At 48.0% G+C, this 20,030-nt stretch overlaps 1 protein-coding gene and 1 non-coding gene across 5 annotated transcripts in view; one reads left to right on the top strand and one right to left on the bottom strand.

Moving 5' to 3' along the window:
- The window catches only part of WWC3 (WWC family member 3), a 111,836-nt gene extending 92,651 nt beyond the window's left edge, over window positions 1-19,185 (bottom strand). For 2 of the 4 annotated variants that reach the window (XM_055438026.2, XM_055438027.2), the window contains exon 1: window positions 18,549-19,181. In XM_055438026.2, coding sequence (XP_055294001.2) covers window positions 18,549-18,841 — 293 coding nt within the window. In that variant the 5' untranslated portion in view covers window positions 18,842-19,181. Of the gene's footprint in view, window positions 1-18,548 lie in introns of all 4 variants that reach the window. The other 2 variants (XM_055438024.2, XM_055438025.2) reach the window with 2 other exon arrangements.
- LOC129535370 (U6 spliceosomal RNA) lies at window positions 3,646-3,752 on the top strand. The gene has a single exon (XR_008681632.1). It is a non-coding gene; the product is annotated as a U6 spliceosomal RNA (small nuclear RNA).
- Window positions 19,186-20,030: the final 845 nt, after the last annotated feature.

Below are 20,030 nucleotides of genomic sequence, written 5' to 3'. Positions count from 1 at the left end.
GTTTCCCAGGAGGTAGAACCAAGAATCACTGGTCCAAATCAGTGGTTCCTGAGCCTGGCTGCTAACTGAACTCACCAGGAGAACTGTTCAAAAATGGATACCAGTTGCAAATCATATACCTGACAAGGGTTCAGTATTCATAATATATGTGCTGTGTGCTAAGTCGCTTCAGTCGTTTCCGACTCTTTGCAACCCCATGGACTGTAGCCCGCCAGGATTCTCTGTCCATGAGATTTTCCAGGCAAGAGTACTGGAATGGATTTGCAACACCCTCCTCCAGGGGATCTTCCTGACCCAAGGACTGAACCTGCATCTCCTGTGTCTCCTGCACTGCAGGCAGATTCTTTACCGCTGAGCCACTGGGGAAGCCCATCCACAATATATAAATAACTTCTAAAGTTCAACAACAAAAAGGCAGACAACCCAATGGGCAAAAAATGGATGAAGGAACTGAATAGGGATCTCTCCAAGATACACACATGGTCAACAAGCACACGGAAAGAGCTTATCATCCTGAGTCATCAGGGAAACGCACACTAAAACCACGAGATACCACTTCACACCCAATAGGATGGTCGCTTTTTCACAGAGCAAACACAAAATAACAACAGAAAACAGTAAGTTTTGGTAAGGATGTGCAGAAACTAACCCTCATGCATTGCTTCTGTAATGTAACATGGTACAGCTACTGTGGAAAACAGTTCTATGGTTCTTCATAAAGGTAAACATCAAATGACCACATGACCCAACTATTCCACTCCTAGGTATATACCCACGGAGAAGGCAATGGCAAGCCACTCCAGTACTCTTGCCTAGAAAATCCCGTGGATGGAGAAGCCTGGTGGGCTGCAGTCCCTGGGGTCGCTGGGGGTCGGACACGACTGAGCGACTTCACTTTCACTTTTCACTTTCACACATTGGAGAAGGAAATGGCAACCCACTCCAGTGTTCTTGCCTGGAGAATCCCAAGGAAGGGGGAGCCTGGTGGGCTTCTGTCTATGGGGTCACACAGAGTCGGACACGACTGAAGTGACTTAGCAGCAGCAGGTATATACCCAAGAATACTGAAAGCGGATACTTGAGTGTCACAGCAGCACCACTCACAACAGCCAAAAGGTGGAAACGACCCAAATGCCCATCAACAAAGAAAGGGGTAAACACAATGTGCTCTACCCAGACAATGAAATGGGATTCAGCCCTGAAAAGGAATTAAGGTTTGATACGTCTGTGAGTTTCCCTGGTGGCTCAGTGGTAAAGAATCTGCCTCCCAGTGCAGGAGATATAGATTCGATCTCTGGGTCAAATAGATCCCCTGGAGGAGGACATTTCGTGTGATATACTCTGCATGTAAGTTAAATAAACAGGGTGACAATATATAGCCTTGACGTACTCTTTTCCCAATTTGGAGCCAGCATGGCTGGTTCTAACTGTTGCTTCTTGACCTGCATACAGGTTTCTCAGGAGGCAGGTCAGGTTGTCTGCTATTCCCATATCTTGGAAGAATTTTCCAGTTTGATTCACACAGTCAGAGGCTTTAGCTCCTCATGGACACCCAAATAAGGGCAAATGTTAATGTACCCTAGTGAGAGCCGACAAGGACCAGAGGGAAAGATTAAACAGAAGCTGCCGCCCAGGCCAGCTCAACAAAAGAATGATCTAACTTTTGAGCTGGCTGATACTCATGGTCAGAGACGTCATCAGGCCCCACTTGACTGCCGATGGCCCCACATACAGGCTGTGATGGCTACAGGAGCCTGAGGCTCAAGACCTCTCTTGAAATAGGCATGATGCCTGTGGCTTAAAGTGTCTGGTGTTCCAACAGTGTTCCCTGTGACAATTCCTGAAGGTGTTTCAGAAATCTGGCTTGAGAAATCCTGACTGGAGATGTGAGGTTTTGTTTCATTGCACAATTCCACCGAAGTGGAGGCAGTTTCCATGACGGACCATTGTACATAGTATTCACTGGCTCCTTTATAAACAAACTGCACTACAATTAACACTTTTTCTCCAGCACCTTCCTATCCCTATTTCTGGAAAGTTCTGCCTTTGATCCTTCAGGAAGTATAATAAGACCTGATGAGCAAAAGAACAACAGTCTCAAGGTTATACTTCTGTTTTACCTTTACTTTCAAGGGAGGAAAAAAGAACTTAATATGGGAACAATCAACTTTAATCTAGGGCTACCTTTTTGGTGAGGAAAAAAACCCAGCTTTGCAAACAGTATCAGTCAACTGCTTCACAAAACCAATTCCAGTAACTTGTATGCCTGCGGTACCATTATGTCATTGGTTTGCTTCTCAGAAAATTTCCCACTTTTTGTCTATTTCAGTAGTTTGGAATGGGTCAAGGCACCTTCTTTAACTCCAGGTGGAGAGATAAAGCAATCTAACAGCAGTGAAACATAAAAAAAGGCCAGGGGAAAGAGGAAAGACGCACAGCCGTATTTTCTGGTCTGCAATCCATGAGGGGCTCCTGCAGAATCCAACTTGGCTTGGACTATCCACAAGTCTGGAGAGTACGCCCCAAACTCATCTCGCAGCTCCGGGTAGTGGAAGTCCCTGAAAAACCTTAGCTCTTCCTCCTACTCCACACCTGGTTGGGATTAATCCACATGATTTTCCTGAAAATGACAAAAGTAGCACTCGTCCCTGAAGGGACATGCGAGGATGTCATTTTCACTGGTGCAAAAAAGGGATGATGCTCACACCAGCCAATGACAGAGTGGCTACTAAGCACCTCGAAACAAATGGAAAGAAAGTCTGTGTTTCTCCACTTTATATAACCAGATAAAAGCTAGCCCATCTGAAGGAAATGCAGACTTTGGATTCCAAATATTTACTGCACTGGCACTAGATTTAGAGTAGAACTGAGATGCTGACAATGACTCAGGAAAAACAAAGATTTGATCAGTTACACGTTTATATAGAATTTTATTAGTGATCTGTATTTTTAAAGGAGCCAGGTGATAAAACACAGCATAAGAAAAAGACTTCTATTAATCATTTTCAAGGTAAAATAAGTACATGAGGTCTTATTTCAAAATGGAAAGTACATCTAAAGCCCCAAGACAGAGTTGGGGGAAGTATTGGTTCTGGCTACCACAGTGGTATTTAAAATGCAAATGGTACTCTGTCCTTCTCCCCCCTCAGTACATGGGAATGCAAGGAGCTATTCTTGGTAATCCTTGACATTTCTGTCAATATGCCATCCACATGGTGACATTTTGGAGGTTTGTGATACTGGAGGTGGGGGGAGGCTTGCTCTCTGGCGTCTTGGCTCTTTGTACCGAGATTACTGAGATGGCAATCGTGGTTGACCTGGGTCGGATCAATCAGAATGATCTATGTGAGATGCCTTCTAAAGCAGTCAGTGCATCCATGACCTGGCGCCACCAGGTCGACTACGTGCCTTTCCTGAGGGAAAGTCACGATGTGAAAGAATTCCACAGAGCTGGCCGCCGTTGGCTTCAGCCTCATCATTTTAGATCTCAAACCACCCAGCCATTAGAAAGTAACTATCCACCTCTTTTTTTTTTTAAGTAACAATAATTCATTTCTAAACCTAAGAATTGACAATATTATATGGCCATTCCAAAAGTATGTGTAAATCTTCTTTAAAGACATACTCTTTAAAAATGCACCACTTGTGCTCGCTTCGGCAGCACATATACTAAAATTGGAACGATACAGAGAAGATTAGCATGGCCCCTGCGCAAGGATGACACGCAAATTCGTGAAGCGTTCCATATTTTTCTGAATTGGTCTCCAATCTTGTTCGTAGGGATTCTGTTGGTTGAATGCCTAAAAAGGGAGGTGGGATGGCTTTCAGATCATACCAGCTCAGCTAGCATTGCTAACCAACTGTTGCAGGCTCTGAAAATAAAAACAATCTTGAACCCCCCAAAAAATAAATAAATAAAAATGCACCACTTGACTGCTAAAATAATAGGAACGAAACACATCTGCTGCACAGCGGTTCCTGGTCCATGGCATTCCTCACAGCCCTGTTGGCAAAGCTGGTGCAAGCCAGGCAAAAGGCCCGGCTCCCCTGTGCTGATGCTAGCAGCTACTCTTCATCTATGGGGGCTACTCTTCACTGCAGTCCATGGGCTTCTCATTGCAGTGGCTTCTCTTGTTGCGGAGCACAGGCTCTAAGTGCATGAACTCAGTGATTGCAGCTCATGAGCTCTAGAGCACAGGGTCAGTAGTTGTGGCGCATGGGCTTAGTTGCTCCACCACATGTGGGACCTTCCCGGAGCAGGGATCGAACCCATGTCCCCTGCACTGGCAGGCAGATTCTTAACCACTGGACCACCAGGGAAGCCCAACTTCGCCTATTCTTAATACCTGTCCAATGTTAAGTGTCTATTAACTATGGAACAAGATCTCACCATGTGATATGAATCTGTAAAACCTCTCACATCACCAAATATTACAAAGACCAGATTCCGCAACATGACATCTCTACTTGGAAATCAATATTTCTGTACATATTTGGGGTGTTTTCAGATCTGTATCCAAGCTAACACAACTACAACGAAAGCTGAAGATGTAAGAGCTTTGGTGGTGTTGACACAGTATACAAACAAGCATGATGACGATCACCAGTCAGCAAACTAGGTTCCAAGGGCCAAACCCAGCATGCCTCCTTTCTCTGTAAGTAAGTTTTTATTGAACACAGTCAGGCACATTCACATTTAGGGATTGCCGATGACTGTTTTGGGGCTTCCCAGGTGTCTCAAACAGTAAAGAACCTGCCTGCCAATGCACGAGATATAACAGACACAGGTTTTATCTCTGGGTGGGGAAGATCCCCAGGAGAAGGGCATGGCAACCCACTCCAGTATTCTAGCCTGGAGAATCCCATGGACAGAGGAACCTGGCGGGCTACAGTCCATAGGGTCACAAAGAGTCAGACACAACTGAAGCGACCTAGCATGCACACATGACTGTTTTTTAAGCTACAAAAGCAGAGCTGAGAAGTTGCAACAGTGACTCTAAGGCCGGCCAAGCCTAAAATATTTACTACCTAGCCCGTTTTTTTCCTTTTTATTTTGTTTTGGGGTATAGCCAATAAACGATGCTGTGATAGTTTCAGGTGGACAGTTAAGGAACTCGGCCATACATATACTTGTATGCATTCTCCCCCGATACCACCTAGCCCTGTACCCACAAAGCTTGATGGCTCTGTACTAACCTCTTCATAACACTTCATTTCTAGCAACTTCACATTCCTAGCCACAAAACCAAGGGAATGCAAAGAACAGCTCCAAGCAAAGAGAAAAAAGTTATCATGCACTCTTTGAGCAGTTGTCCTTACTCTGGTGGGTCACCAGGGGTACACAAGGAGAAGAAAACGAAGCAAGTAACTCAGAAGCAGAAGTGACATAATAGAGGGAGGAAATTTTGATGGACAGGAAAGAAAAGACGAAGAATCACTAAGCTGAATGACTATTTATTCAGTATGACCACAAGAACAATTAAAATGTGAGTATCGACTACACACTAGACATTGACCTTAGTGTCCCCATTTCTGAAAGAAGAAACCACAAGGTTCAGAGACTCCAAAACTGCCTTAGGGCACACATGAAACAATAGAGCCTTGAGTCACACTCAAGACCATCCATGCCTAAAATCCAGGCTAACCACGTCTGAGTGGTCTCTGTGGTTACTGGTACATTCCAAGAACATACGATTATCCATGTTCGTGCATACAAACCTTAACTATCAAGAAAATGTTACACTGTAGCAAATCCAAGAAGAAATTAGAAGCATACAATACAGTTTTAAGATGTTCTTTCAAAAACATGTGAAAGATAAAAATGCTGATCTCCAAAGCGTCAAGTATCAATTGGTCCTTCATCCACAAATTTCATTTCTCCCCAAACACTGCCACATAATCACATACCACGTCGACTTTTCTAAAATGCACAGCAGTGCTAGTAAGTCTTTCTGTAAGATAAATCCCTCTGAATGAAAGAGTCAGTTGCCTTCGTGAAATCAACTATATTTTCAACCTAGTAAAATCAGGCTGTTGCTGGTGGTACTGTTCCCTTACAGTCGGTCAAACTCCTGGGCAATGTTAACATGTGGCTTCTTGGTAAGTGTCTGGAGTCATTGTATGAACATTTTGAGAAAACCAGAAGCCTTCTGCATGGTTAGAGGCTGCCAGCCTAATTTACGTAGCCTGGTCTGTTCAACTACTAAGACAAGGCAACCATCTGAATTTAAAAATAAGACCACTTTAAAAGAATTTTACAAACAACTTGATTGTGATATCATCCATGAACCCTAAAATCATCCCATTTTATGTGAAATTTCAATGATTTTTAGTAAATTTACTTAGATGTGCAACATTTAGGACATTTCAGAACATTTCCATCACCCCAACCATACCCTTGGTTCCCACTCCCCTTTCCTAACTGCACGCCCAGGCAACCACTAATCTACTTGGATGGATTTGCCTTTCTGGACATCAGGGATCAGTAGCTATGGGGTCCCAGGGGGTCTTTCTGTGACTCCAGGTCTTTGAAGGGGGTAAGAGAAGGTGGAAAGCAGCTGTGAGCAAGCACAGATATGCACACGCACAATTCACAATTCCTGTAACTGGCCTTTAAAGACCATGCAAGTTCATAGAGCACAGAACGGAGAATGGGGCCCTTGCTTACCCAGGAACACAAAAGAATGAGAGTCCCATATCTGAATTCTCCCAAGAACTAACTTTTTGTACCTTGAAACCTTAGTTTTCTTTTTTTCCCCCACGATTTTAAACTTTGTATTTTGTACTGGGGTATATGACAGGCAACCAGGGTTTAATACCTGGGTCAGGAAGATCTCCTGGAAAAGGGAATGGCTACCCACTCCAGTATTCTTGCCTGCAGAATTCCATGGACAGAGGAGCCTGGCAGGCTACAATCCATATAGGGTCACAAAGAGTCAGATACGACTGAATGACTAGCACTTTCACTCACTTTCTTCAGCCACCACAAAGTTGAATATCTGCATATAACTTACAGTCAGCCCTGTGTATCCACAGTTCTGTGCTGTAGTGTTCACTACTGAAAAAAAAATCTGATGGACTGATACAGGCCACACCCAAGTTGTTTAAGGGTCAGATGTAGTCTTAAAAGGCATGTTGTTTAAATAATCTAATCTAACTTGCCTTGGTTGTCTTATGACAGTTAGATGCAGCATCCTTGGGGCAGGTGGGGGAGGAAAGAAATCTCTACTGAGAGGGTTCCTGTGACAAAAGGGTCCCTCACTGGGTTTTATGATTCTGAGCACCTTTTCTCTGGTTGGTCAGACTTCCTGCTGGGGTCTTCCTATCCTGTGTTTCCCACCCCACCCCTGCCCACCCAACCCCCAATAACTAACAGTTACCTTGATTAGACTCAGTATTCTCCTAAGATGAGAGGTCCACAAATGGTTTTCTATCAAGGGCCAGAGAGTAACTATTTGCAGTTCTGCAGGCCACATGGTCTCTGTCCAGAGACTCAACTTTGTCCTTAAAGGGCAAAAGCCGTCACAGACAATAACTAATCACGTGAGTGTGGCTGTGCTCCAATAAAACTTTATCTATAGACACAGACTCAAAATCCACATCACTTCCATGAAATACGACTCTTCTTTTGATTCTTTCTCAACCAATTAAAAGTGGAAATCCCATTCTTAACTGGCAGGCTGTATAAAAAACAGGTGGCCAGCCAGATTCAGCTTGTAGGCTGCTGTTTGCCAACCCCTGTCCTAAGACCTCCCAGGGGCAGCATCAGTTCAGCGACTGACAATAAGCCTTGTTGTTCTCGTACATGTAAGAGAATCCACCCACAAGGAACTTCAGGGACTTGTGTGGGGGCACGGTGAAGGCACAGGAGTGCACTTGGACCCTCGAGACTCTCTGACTTCAAGGCTGACCGTCTTCCCCCCATTCAGTGCCCCCGCCACCAACCCTGGCAGCAGGCTGGTACCGCTGTGCTGCTGGCCTATTATTTTCTACAGGTCCTTCTTGTTTCCCCAGCTGTATTTGCATCACCTTGAGGAAAAGGGCTGCTGCTGCTGCTGCTAAGTCACTTCAGTCGTATCCGACTCTGTGTGACCCCACAGATGGAAGCCCACCAGGCTCCCCTGTCCCTGGGATTCTCCAGGCAAGAACACTGGAGTTGGTTGCCATTTCCTTCTCCAATGTGTGAAAGTGGAAACTGAAAAGTGAAAGTGAAGTCGCTCAGTCGTGTCCGACCCTTAGCAACCCCACAGACTGCAGCCTACCAGGCTCCTCCATCCATGGGATTTTCTAGGCAAGAGTACTGGAGTGGCTTGCCATTGCCTTCTCCGGAGGAAAAGGGCTAGGATACATTAATTATGTGTTATCTTCCATCACCAGGGGCTTCCCTGGTGGCTCAGACGGTAAAGAATCTGCCTGCAATGCAAGAGACCCCAGGTCAATGCCTGGGTAGGGAAGATTCCCTTGATAAGGGAATGGCAACCCAGTCAGGTATTCTTGCCTGGAGAACTCTATGGACAGAGGAGCCTGGGCGGGATACGTTCCATGGAGTCGCAAAGAGTCGAACATGACTGAGTGAATAACACTTTTCATTCTCCATCTCATAGCGCACATTTAGATTATTAAAATCTTACCACATACTCATTTCTGGCTACTTGTGCCTAATTTTAAAAAGAAATGTGAAATATTTTAGACTCTCTCTTTCTCAAAGTAACAAACTAAAACCTAAATTAAGATGCTCTTTTCTTTGACCCTCAATTGATTTTTCTTAAAGGGTGACAGCAGCTCCTGTGGGCAAAGTTCACCTGGCAGCCTTCAGGATCACAGGATGTTGTGTCCTCTGCATTAAGAGCAAAAGCACAAAACCAGGTCCCTACAATGTGGAGGAACCTCACTAATATTAGGCAAGGTGAGAAAAGCCTGACATAAGAGGCCATGTGTACAGAATGAAATAGAGATGATTTCACTTGTATGAAAAGCCCAGAACAGGTAAATCCGGAGACAGGAAGTAGACTGGTGGCTTGGTGGTTGCCAGGGCTAGGCAAGGAGGGATGGGAGCCACTGTCTCATGGCCAGAAGGTTTCCTTCTGGGGTGATGGAAATGTTCTGAAACTGCATAGAGCGGGTGGCTATACAACACTGGTGATGTACCAAGTGCCACTGAGAAGTTTATTTGAAAATGAGTTATTTTGTTTTGTGAACTCTACCTCAATAAAAACAAGTGTTTTTAGAGCATGGTCGTAGACCTGTACAATCTGATGGTGGAAAGAACACCTAGACAGAGTGTTAAAACAGGAAGTCACAGGAAAACAAATTTTTTTTGCCAGCACGATTGCATTGATGTAAACTTCTGCAACAAAGATCTGGGCTTCTGCACATACACTTAGGCACAGGAGGAGAAAAGGCCACACAGCAAGCTATTCTCATGCTGCTCCACCAGGGAGGGGGGCAGCTGGGGAGTTTCTCGTGTTCTGCATATTTCCACATTGTGTCATTCCAAAAAGGCAGGAAGGAATGCTTCGGTGGGTCCCCCGTGTCACAGAAAAACACCCCAAGGTCCCTGCGGGCTGCACAGTTTATTAAAGGGCAGGCACGCACACCTGTGTGTCAGAGCACAGCGCCCGAAGAGCCCTGGGGTGTTGGGGGGGACTGGTCTGTAGGAGAGAAGCACGCACAGCTGCTTGCAAAGGAAAAAGCCATCAGGCAGCTCTTTGCTCACTAGGATGGCAAGCAATTAGTTTTCACCAAGTTTTTTGCTCCTTTGGCATTGAAGTTGATCCATCCCATGAAGTGCGTTAAGTTTCATAAATGAGTACCGCAGGCCTCAGAAGGGCCTACGTCAGGCCCGCACCAACCCCTCCCACCACCACCCTTTACAATCTTTCCTTTTCTCTTCGAAGAGGAGCATTTCTGGACAGGGGAATGGAGGGGAGAGGGTGAGGATGGCTGGCTACAGCCAGACCATCTCTGAGCTGCTCTCTGAATGCCAGGCTCCCCCCACCCCTTGGAGACTGGAGCCCTGGCGAACTGGCTGGAGTGACACAGCCTGGTCCCTGACATGACAGGCAAGGTCCTGCAGTCGTGTGAGCAACGAGGCACAGGATGAGGGCACCTTCTCCTCCTTCCAAATGAGACAGATGACCATCTTTGCCCAAGTGGCAGAGAAAAATTCATAAATGCACCCAGTCCCCCAACTCTGTTAACCATCAGCACCTCCTATGCCTCACTTCTCCACTAGCCCTGGGGCCACACCGTGACTCCTGCCTGTACATTGTAATCTCCAGGAGAGCTTAAAACTCGGGGCTACCTGGCCCTGGTGCAGAGGCGCCAGCATTCCTGAAGCTCCCAGCCAGCTCGAGACTGTGCACGTCTCCAGCGGCGAAGCCCGCTCCCCATTCTCAAGGAGCCAAAACAAGCAGAAGACCAATGAGAACAGACAACAGCCGATTACAGCCAGTCTGCGAGCTCTTTTTGTTTCCCCACCAAGTACACAAGGTCATGTTTATATTTTGACACTGTAAACAGAGGAATGATCATTTTTCTGAGTAAAACACCTAGGAGCTGACATTCGTCTAATTAAAGACACCGTTACTTCCTAGATCCTGCAAGGACACCTGGACAGGTGGGTCGCTCCAAGGCAGCAGCCCCACCAGGGAACAGTATTTGGCAAGGAAAGGGAATGGAGCACTGATCCAGGCTGCGATGTGGACAGATCTCGAAAACATGATTCCGAGTGAGATAAGCCAGACGCAGGAGTCTGCAGACTGCATGACTCCACGTACACGAAACGTCTAGAACAGACAAATCTGGAGACACAGAGAACAGACTCGTGTTGCCAAGAGATGGGGAGATAGGGAGTGACTATTAATGGGTACAGGCTTTCTCTCTGAGGCAATGAAACTATTCTGGAATCACACAGCAGTGGTGGTCACACAACCTTGTAAATGTATGAACAACCACTAAATGGTGCACTTTAAAATGGTATCTTCTATGGTAGGTGAGGGCTTCCTTGGTGCCTCTAATGGTAAAGAATCCACCTGCAATGCAGGAGACATGGATTCAATCCCCGGGTCCGTAAGATTCCCTGGAGAAGGGCATGGCAACCCACTCCAGTATTCTGCCCTGGACAATCCCATGGACAGAGGAGCCTGACAGGTTACAGTCCATGGGGTCACAAAGAGTTGGACACAACTGAGCATCGTCATCAGGCCACCTGGCTCCCCGGCAGACACTTAGTCATGTCTGAAGTCACTTTTGGTTTTGCCATGACTTGGAGGGGTGCAATACTGGCAGGCACTCAGCAAAGAGACCAGAGATGCTGCAACCTGCCCAGGCGTCCTGCTAACTACCCTCCACTACACAGGACAGTCCAACAATAAAGAATTACCCACTCCGAAACATTCACAGACACAGGCTGGAGGAGACTCTTGAGTCCCTTGGACAGCAAAGAGATCAAACCAGTCAATCTTAAAGGAAATCAGTCCCAACGATTCTTTGGAAGGACTTATACTGAAGCTGAAGCTCCAATATTTGGCCACCTGATGCGAAGAGCTGACTCATTGGAAAAGACCCTGATGCTGGGAAAGATTTAAGGTGGGAAGAGAAGGGGATGACAGCGGATGAGATGGTTGGATGGCATCACCAACTCAATGGACATGAGTTTGAGCAAGCTCTGAGACTTGGTGATGGACAGGGAAGCCTGGTGTGCTACAGTCCACGGGGTCGCAAAGAATCGGACACAACTGGGTGACTGAACTGAACTGAAACATTTACAGTGCCAGGGCTCCAAGACCCCAGTCTAAAGTAACACTTGCTCAGTTTGGACACCCTTTAGGCCCCTGTCTATCAGCAGTACAGGACGCTGAATGACCCCACTTGTTTCTCTACGTGATCAAATCACTGAACACAATACCATCATCAACAATGGTGGCAAAAACAGTGATGGTTGATAGTAGGGTTAATAGGAGGCCTCCACCTCGGCCCCTGCTGAGTACCAACTACTCCTAAGGTGTCAGCAAAAAAGGTTCCTTTGACATCCCCCACCTCCTGGTTTCCCCTGCCTTAATTCAAGCATTGGCTAAGTCCTGTGCACTGCTTGTCTCTTCACAATTTCTCTGACATAATCCTCAATTTTTCTAGTCCAAGAGCCCTGAATATCTCTAGCTCAGGTCCCTCAGCATCTGTGAAAACCTCCGACAATTTCCGACTGCCCTCTTCTCTCAGAAGTGCACTCTGTCCATCGCTCATACGTGGCTGGCTCATCAAGCAGGACTTGGTGCCTCACATGACTGAGACTTCAGGCCCCGCTCACGAGGAACAGGACTCCTAGGGGGTGTTGTGAGGAGCCTGGGAGAAAAACGGATGTAAGATGCCTGACCCAGCAGCCCATGAGCACCCAGGACACCTCAGCCTGTGTGGCTCTTATCAAATGACACCAGGCTGACCAGACCCTTCCATTCTCTCTGGGAAAACAACACACAGGGTGCAGGAGTTTCCTACTGCTGCTGTAAGGAACTGCCACAAACCAGGTGGTTTAACACAACACACGTTTACTGTCTCACAGTTCTGGAGGTCAGAAGTCAAAAATCAGTTTCATTCGGCCAACAGCAAGGTGTTAGCAGGGCCGCATTCCATCTGGAAGTGCGAAGGAAATATACACCTCCTGGCTCTTCCGGATTCGAGAGGCCGCCTACATTCCTTGGCTCCTGGCCACACAGCTCCAACATCTGCTTCTGCTGTCGCATCTCCTTCTCTGACTCTGAGTGTTCTGCTTCCCTCTGGTCAGGACTCTTCTGCTTACCCTAAGCCCAGCCAGATAACCCAGGATGATCACCTTATTTCAGGATTCTTAACTTAATCCCACCTACCAAGGCCATTTCTGTGGGAAGGTAACTTATTAATCGATTTAGGAGACTAGGCCATGGACATTTTGGAGCACCATTCTTCCATCTGGGTGGGAGGGGCAGGGAGGAGGTCTGTTAAATATCAAACAACAATGAATATAAGACAAAAGTAACCGGGGGAATCAAACATAGCACAGGGGGCACACAGTTACTGAGCCAAGGGAGAGGAAGGTATAGATAGTAGATTTTGGTTCAAGTCTGGAGTCAGACAGACGCCGCTCTTCATCAGCTCTGGGAAGCAAGGTTACAAAGGCAAGCCCCGGGGCTTCAGTTCCATCGTCGTCCCACTGACGGCTCATGCAGCCTTTGTCGGCTTTTAGTGACAGTGCCTTGGAGTGTGTAGCCCACAAGCAGCACCCCTCATATGTCCTAAGACCCAAGGGACCCCAGCGAGGAGAAAGCAGGAGGCAGGAAGAACACAGTGAGGCCTTGGGGTAAACAGAACGTGAGCGTGAGTGAGCCCCACCGGAGGCAGGCTCCTGTCTGCTGGTGCTCGCCACTGGCGCTTCCTGGACCCAGAAGGGTGCCTGAGATGGGGAGGCTGAGCACGGTGCCTCAAACGGAATAGGGGCAGGGCAGTGGGGTGGCGTCTGGGACAGAGCGTTGCATCATGGTCAGAAGATTCAGCTCAAGTCCCGGTTCCTCCCACAGTGGGTGGGACATCCCCCTTGGCTGTGGCCCTCACATGCAAGATAAGGAGAGGAAAGAGGCCATCCTGGCTCTTTTAAGCCCAAAGCTGGAGGATTCAAGCTCCACATGGTCTTGCCTGAGCCTGACTTGCCTAACACAAAGACTCTGGGTCAGTAAAGCTAACCGGTTCCCATCCTTATTCCAAACACCTAGCAGTTCCTTGTCCGCAGCATTCTTCTCATCCCCAGTGCTAAGGAAGCACGAGATACACTCACCCCAGGAGACAATGGACAAGGATAAAGAACCCCCAGGCTAGTGAGCCACCTTCTTGCAGAAGCCACCACCTTCTGCTGAGGGTGTCTGGCAACCATCATTGTCTACATTTTCTGGGTCTCCCATCTCCCAGACAAACCTAGTCTCCATCCATTCTCCTAGCACACAGGAGGCAAAGAACCTATAAACATTACTTCATTTGACTGGATTTAAATGAGAATAACTGAACTCAGGCAATTTTAACTCTGCTTTTATTCCATCAGATTAATTTTACTGAATTTACTGGAAAGGCAGCCAAATAGCAAAAGGACCTGCGCAAGAAGAGCTCACTGGACTCAAGTGTTAAAGTGACCTTTAACACGTCACTTGACCCATGGGTTTCTGCAGTAGAACCTAAAGGAGAAGGGGAAACACAATTTCCACTTCCAAAATCAGAGTGAAAGGGAAGAAAAGGAAACTTGGAGATTTCTAAACATCCGGCAGCTATTTTTAGAAATGAATGACTTTTCCACTCACTTTTCTTAAAGAAAGAAAAGAAAGATATTAGACCAAGAACAAATCAAGAAATGGTTGTTGATAATCTAAATGGAAGAAGATTCTTACAGAAGTCCACTCTTTATGGCTTTAAAAGCAAGACAATCCTCTATGCATATACAAATACACACACACACACACAAACACACACTCCATAATCTTAAAGAATGAGAAATGGAAAAGTCTTTATTTATCACAAAGTTGATAATAATCCCAAAATAGACCCTGAGGGATAAATATACTAAGTTGAGTTGAGTGCATGCTCAGTCGTGTCCAACTCTTTGCAACCCCATGAACTGTAGCCTGTGAGGCTCCTCTGTCCATGGGATTTTCCAGACAAGGATGCTGGAGTGGGTTGTCACTTCCTTCTCCAAGGGATCTTCCTGACACAGGGATCGAACCCATGTCTCCTGTGTCTCCTGGATTGCATGCACATTCTTTACTGCTGAGCCATCAAGGAAGCCCCAAATACAGTAAACCTCCTATTAATTAACACCAAATACAGATTCTAAGAAGACAGCAATGGTGTCATCTGGCTGTGTTATGTGGGCCTCCAACCCGGCAAAATTCAAGAACCATGGATTGCTTTCTCTTTAAAGCAATAGCCTGTTCAAAGGACTTTTGATATATCACAGGATTTCTCCATGTGGCACAGGTCAAACCCCAGCTAGTGAACAAATGGATCCCTAAAAGCTTTTGTCATGATATAATCTGGGCCTGCCACCATCATCCTGACTGTTTATACTCTGCTTTGATCTCAAATGCGCTATGTCCACCACTCTTGAAATGCCTAAGGTTGGCATTTCCAATAATGTACAGTCCCAGCTATGGAAAACAGAACAGTAAGTTTCAACCACTCAGTCCATCTAAAGGTTTACAATACAACCTCAAAAGAAGCAGACATATATACAACCATCAAAGGCACTGAATTTTTCCAAGAGAACCAAAAAAGTTCTTCCTGTATTTTCCACCTAAATGGTAAATACCTTTTTATAAAGTGGTCACTGACCTCCAAGTTAATATATGTGGAATACATATGTGCCACTAATGTAAACCACACGCAACTGACCCACAGAAAATACCAGTCACAGAAATGGTGAATTAACTTTATTGACTGGTTGATTTGATTTTTTTGGCTTCACCGTGCAGCATGTGGAATTTTAGTTCCCTGACCAGGAATCGAACCCGTGTCCCTGCACTGGGAACAAGGAGTCTTAATCACTGGACTGCCAGGGAAGTTCCAACTATTTATTTTTAAACAAAGTTTTGGGGTATGACTCCCAGAAAACTAGGAAAATTATATGCACAGTACTGATATGCAGAGATAGTGAATTTAAACCTACAGTGAGTTCATAATCCAACTAAAAAATTTCTGTTTTGATGCATATTACCATATGTAAAATAGATCACCAGTCCAGGCTCGATGCATGAGACAGGGTGCTCAGCACTGGGATGACCCTGAGGGATGGGATGGGGAGGGAGGTGGGAAGGGGGTTTAGGATGGGTACACCCATGGCTGATTCATGTGAATGTATGGCAAAAACCACTACAATATTGTAAAGTAATTAGCCTCCAATTAAAATTAATAAATCAATTTTTTAAAAATTAAAAAATTCTGTTTTGAAAATACTGAGATTCTTTTTACACATCTGTAGCCACATCTGTAAAGATATTTCCCTAGGTTTGCAACCTCTTTGTTGTAACGTGAAAAAGAAAGTACAGCTACAATAATTCACCAACATGCCCTGAGCTGACAATATGAATGCTGTTAGACACAACACTGAATGGAATTACTGCACAACTCTAGAAGAGTTTGTTCACAACCCTTGGCCCTCAGTTACCTTGCTTACAGCAGCATATTTTATGCTATTACAGCTTTCATAAATTATATATGAAATGCTTTCAGTCAGCAAGAATCTTCACTTAACCAACTACATTCATCTATTTCTCCATAATTTCATTGTCTTTAAGAACCTATTTCCTTGCCTCTTCTGACCATTCTCCATTTGGAAGCTGTTTGGGGAAAGTCTTCATTTCTTGAATACCGTTTTCTCGTCGTGTGAATCAAACTCAACTCAAAAAGTGTTTTAAGTGTCAGATGCACAAGGACAAAATGCTGTGCTCCAACACACAATTTTTTCCATATCATAAAAATCAATCACAACCATAAAGGATAACCAGTCACTAATAAAAATTGGCAGGGCTCTGTTTTGAAAGAAGAAAGAGAATGACTATTACAGCATTTACACCCTTCCGTAGACTCCACTTAAATGTTTGTGGCTTGCTGAACATTCCATACATATTTCGGGCAAGGTATTATGGGAGCTGAAGTGCAAGCTGTCCCCTACTGAATTTTCACTCACTATAAAAACAATGTCTCATAAAACTGTACACATGTTTTTACTTTACAAAAAAATGCAAAACATCCACTTTTGTTCACTCCATCGACGCTCTGAGCATTAGAAACTGGGCTTTTTAAAAATTTGTAGCATGAGTGATGTCCGAAAAGGGTAAAAATGTCATTCGGTAACACAGCTTTCTGGAAAGAGGAACGCAGGCAATGTGTATGAAATACACAGAAAAGAAGTTTCTACCAGCTGTCTTCTGTGGGGTCAGCTCACCTATGTCTTGAATTGCGCCAATAAAATTGAAATTCTTGCATTTATACTTTTCCTCATGAATCTACACTCCAATGAGACCACAACTGTTTTATATTATCTTCATAAAGTGGGTCTTCACCTTTTCTAAGCAAAACAGTACTTCTAATTGGTTCATTTTCCAGTTGTTTGGATTTTTAACAGACATACAACATAGAAGGGCACCACATTCGAAGCAGTTCTACCAACTCCAGAACCTTCCAAGGCTTGATCAGACAGCTGTGGCTCTAGGCTTTAGTTAAAATTATAATATGATCTCACCTGATTTTCAAAATAACGAAGCACCTTTTTAAGCCAATAAACTGTGCTATAATTTCTCTGAGTTTCTGAGTTCAGAAGTTGGCCAGGTTCAAAGAGAATGTTAGGGAACCACGAGCCTTTTGCCTTTCTTTGTCTTTCCCTATTTGAACTTAGAGAAATCTTCAAACAATAATTCAGCAGCTTCCCTCCTGAAAAGTTTATTTTCAAAGGCCAGTGCCATGTAGCGCTGCCTTTCCTGTGCAGGTAGGAGGATGTAAGAGCCTGTCACCACGCTGGGCCTTTTCAAGTCTTAAAATCATTTGGGAAGCTTGCAGTATTTCCTTTCTGGTACTCAGGCCCAACCTGGAGAGAAGTTGCTCCAGAGAGGACAAGATATCAGATAATCACTGGAATCCCTGGGTTTCAAGAGAATCCCGAAATGCCTCTCCCCAAAAGCAGCTGAACCACTGAAACCAACAGGCAATGGAACAAAAAGTTACCTCAAAAGTCATTACGTGAAACTTAATGGCAATCTAGCACTGCTTTCAGAAGCATCCGTTTTTCACTCCGGGGGATTCATTCACATGAATAATGAGACAACTGAAGGCTCTCCTCACATCTTGCACAGAAAGGAAACCTAAAATTCAACTCTTGTTTTCCCTTTATCCCAGAAGCATATGGGTCTAATCATAGTCCATTCTGGCCTCAGTACGCAAGGCTTTTTCAACCAGAATTTGAAGTCACTTTCTAAGGCGCTGAAGAGCAACCACCCCAGTTTGATGGTTACTCCAAAGACTCTGAAGTGTCCCATCTGGCACAGTCTCCGCTGGAAACTAGGCTGAAGCCGCCAGACAAGGAACCCACACCACGAGGCTGGGACGCACGGTTGTGCTACAAGATGACAGCTCATCTGGCCACCGCGGGGCTGAGGGGCGCCTGTGGGCCCACAGTCGGGGGCGGTGGGCCGCAGAGGCCCGGCAGGGATGGGCGAGACTGCGGCGGAAAAAGGAAGATGGCCATCCGTCAGCCCCTGGAGAGGAAATTCCAGGCGCCCAGCTCCCAGGCATCGGTCAGCGGGTGACGTGAGGGAACCAAGTCAGAGTGTCCGTCCCGCGGTGGAACCTGGGGCTCGAGGCCGGGAGAAGGGGAGCCTCGATCTTCGGACAGGGTCCCGGGGGTGGGGGCGCCCGGATCCTCTCTGGGCCCGGAGGACGCACGATCTTCGCCCAGACCCCGGAGGCCCCCCGGGTCCTCGATCCTCTCCCTGGGCCCAAGGTATGGGGCGCCCTAACCCTGGCCCGCGCCCCCCGCTTACCGGTCGCGGGGGTCGATCCACGACGTCTGGCGCGTATTGTGGTCGATGTAGAAGACTCGGCCATCGTAGTCGCGCGCTTCCTCCCAGCCGGCAGGCAGCGGCAGCTCGGCGCTCTCCCGGGCCCGAGGCGGTGGCGGCGCGGAGGGCGCCGAGGGCGCGGGGGCCACGGGCGCCGCGGCGGGGGGCGCGGCCGGCGGCGGCTCCCGCTGGGGCTGCGCCGGCTGCGGTGGCTCCCGCGGGGCCTCGCGGGGCTGTCCCCGCCGCCGCCGCCGGCCGCCGCTCAGCCACGGCATGACGGCGCGGGCCCCGCCGCCGCCCGGCCGCCCCACGCGCGCCGCCTCGTCCGCCAGCACTAAGGCCCGGCGCTCGGGGCGCGGGGGCGGCCGCGGGGACCCGCCCGGCGCGCCCGGGGCATCCTCCGCCCGGCGCCCGCGCACCGGTGCCCGCCTGCCTCCTGCCGCCCCCCCGGCCCTGCGCGCCGCCGCCTGCAGTGCCTGGATCACTCGGGTCGCCGCCGCGCGTGGAGTCACAGCCCCAGAGCTGCCGCAGCCGCTGCCGGCAGTCCCTCAGTTCCCGCGGCGCGCCCGGCCATCTTCGTTTCACAGCACCGCCTTGGGGGCGGGGCTTCGCAGGCCCCGCCCTGTCGGCGGGCCCGGCCCTCCCTCCACCCCTTCGTCCTCGGCGGCTCCTCCCCCGCTTGCTGCAAGCCTTTCGATCTCCCTTGGCTGCTCCGACTCCAATCTCCCTTGGGGGCTCCCTGGTTCTCGGCCCCTCTGGCCCCCACCCCCTCACCCCCGCCCGTTGCTTCTACTCCTTCTCCCCACGGCTGCTCCGACCCTCCCAACGCTCGCCCCGTGCTCCTCGGTCTTCCCCTCCTGCTCCGCGCGCTCCTCCCTCTGCTCTCCTCCACCACCTCCTTGGGCCTCGCCGGGAAACCGCACGGGGGCCAGGATGGGCGCCGCCGCGTCCGTCCGCCCCCGGGCCACCGCGGAGAGGAAGGAGGGCCGGGAGGTTGGCGGCCCCACCCGGGCTGCAGTCGCGGCCTGCCGGGGGCTGACTCCTGGGACCCAAACAATTCCCGGGAGAGAGGGCGGTCACCTCGCTGCACCCATTCCCAGGCCTTGAATGTCTGGGGTCCTCCTCTCTGCCCACTTGATGGGGGACGGGAGCTGCGCCTTAGGTCTCCCAAATACCGCGGATGGCCCCCGCGAAGGTGGGTAGGTCCCCTGAAGGGAGGTTGAAGGAGTTCCATAGCTGGAGGAGGAACCTGAGGCCGGTCCTCTGGGCTGTGGCCTGGGGGACACCTGGAAGTGGGGAGCTGGTTAGGTTGCCACTTCTCGTCCCTGCTAGGAGAGCCCCAGCAGGGTTGATGTGAAGTCCCTACTCCGGGCCAGACCCCCTGACCTGCCCTGAGCTTTTCTGTCTTCCAGTTTGGGAGATCCGATGGCTTGAGTGGAGACCCAAGTAGGCCTCTGCTTGAGA

The sequence above is a fragment of the Moschus berezovskii genome, chromosome X (assembly GCF_049115385.1).
Source record: "Moschus berezovskii isolate FMDL1 chromosome X, NW_MosBer_1.0, whole genome shotgun sequence".
Classification (NCBI taxonomy): domain Eukaryota; kingdom Metazoa; phylum Chordata; class Mammalia; order Artiodactyla; family Moschidae; genus Moschus; species Moschus berezovskii.
This window is presented reverse-complemented; position numbering and strand designations above follow the sequence as displayed.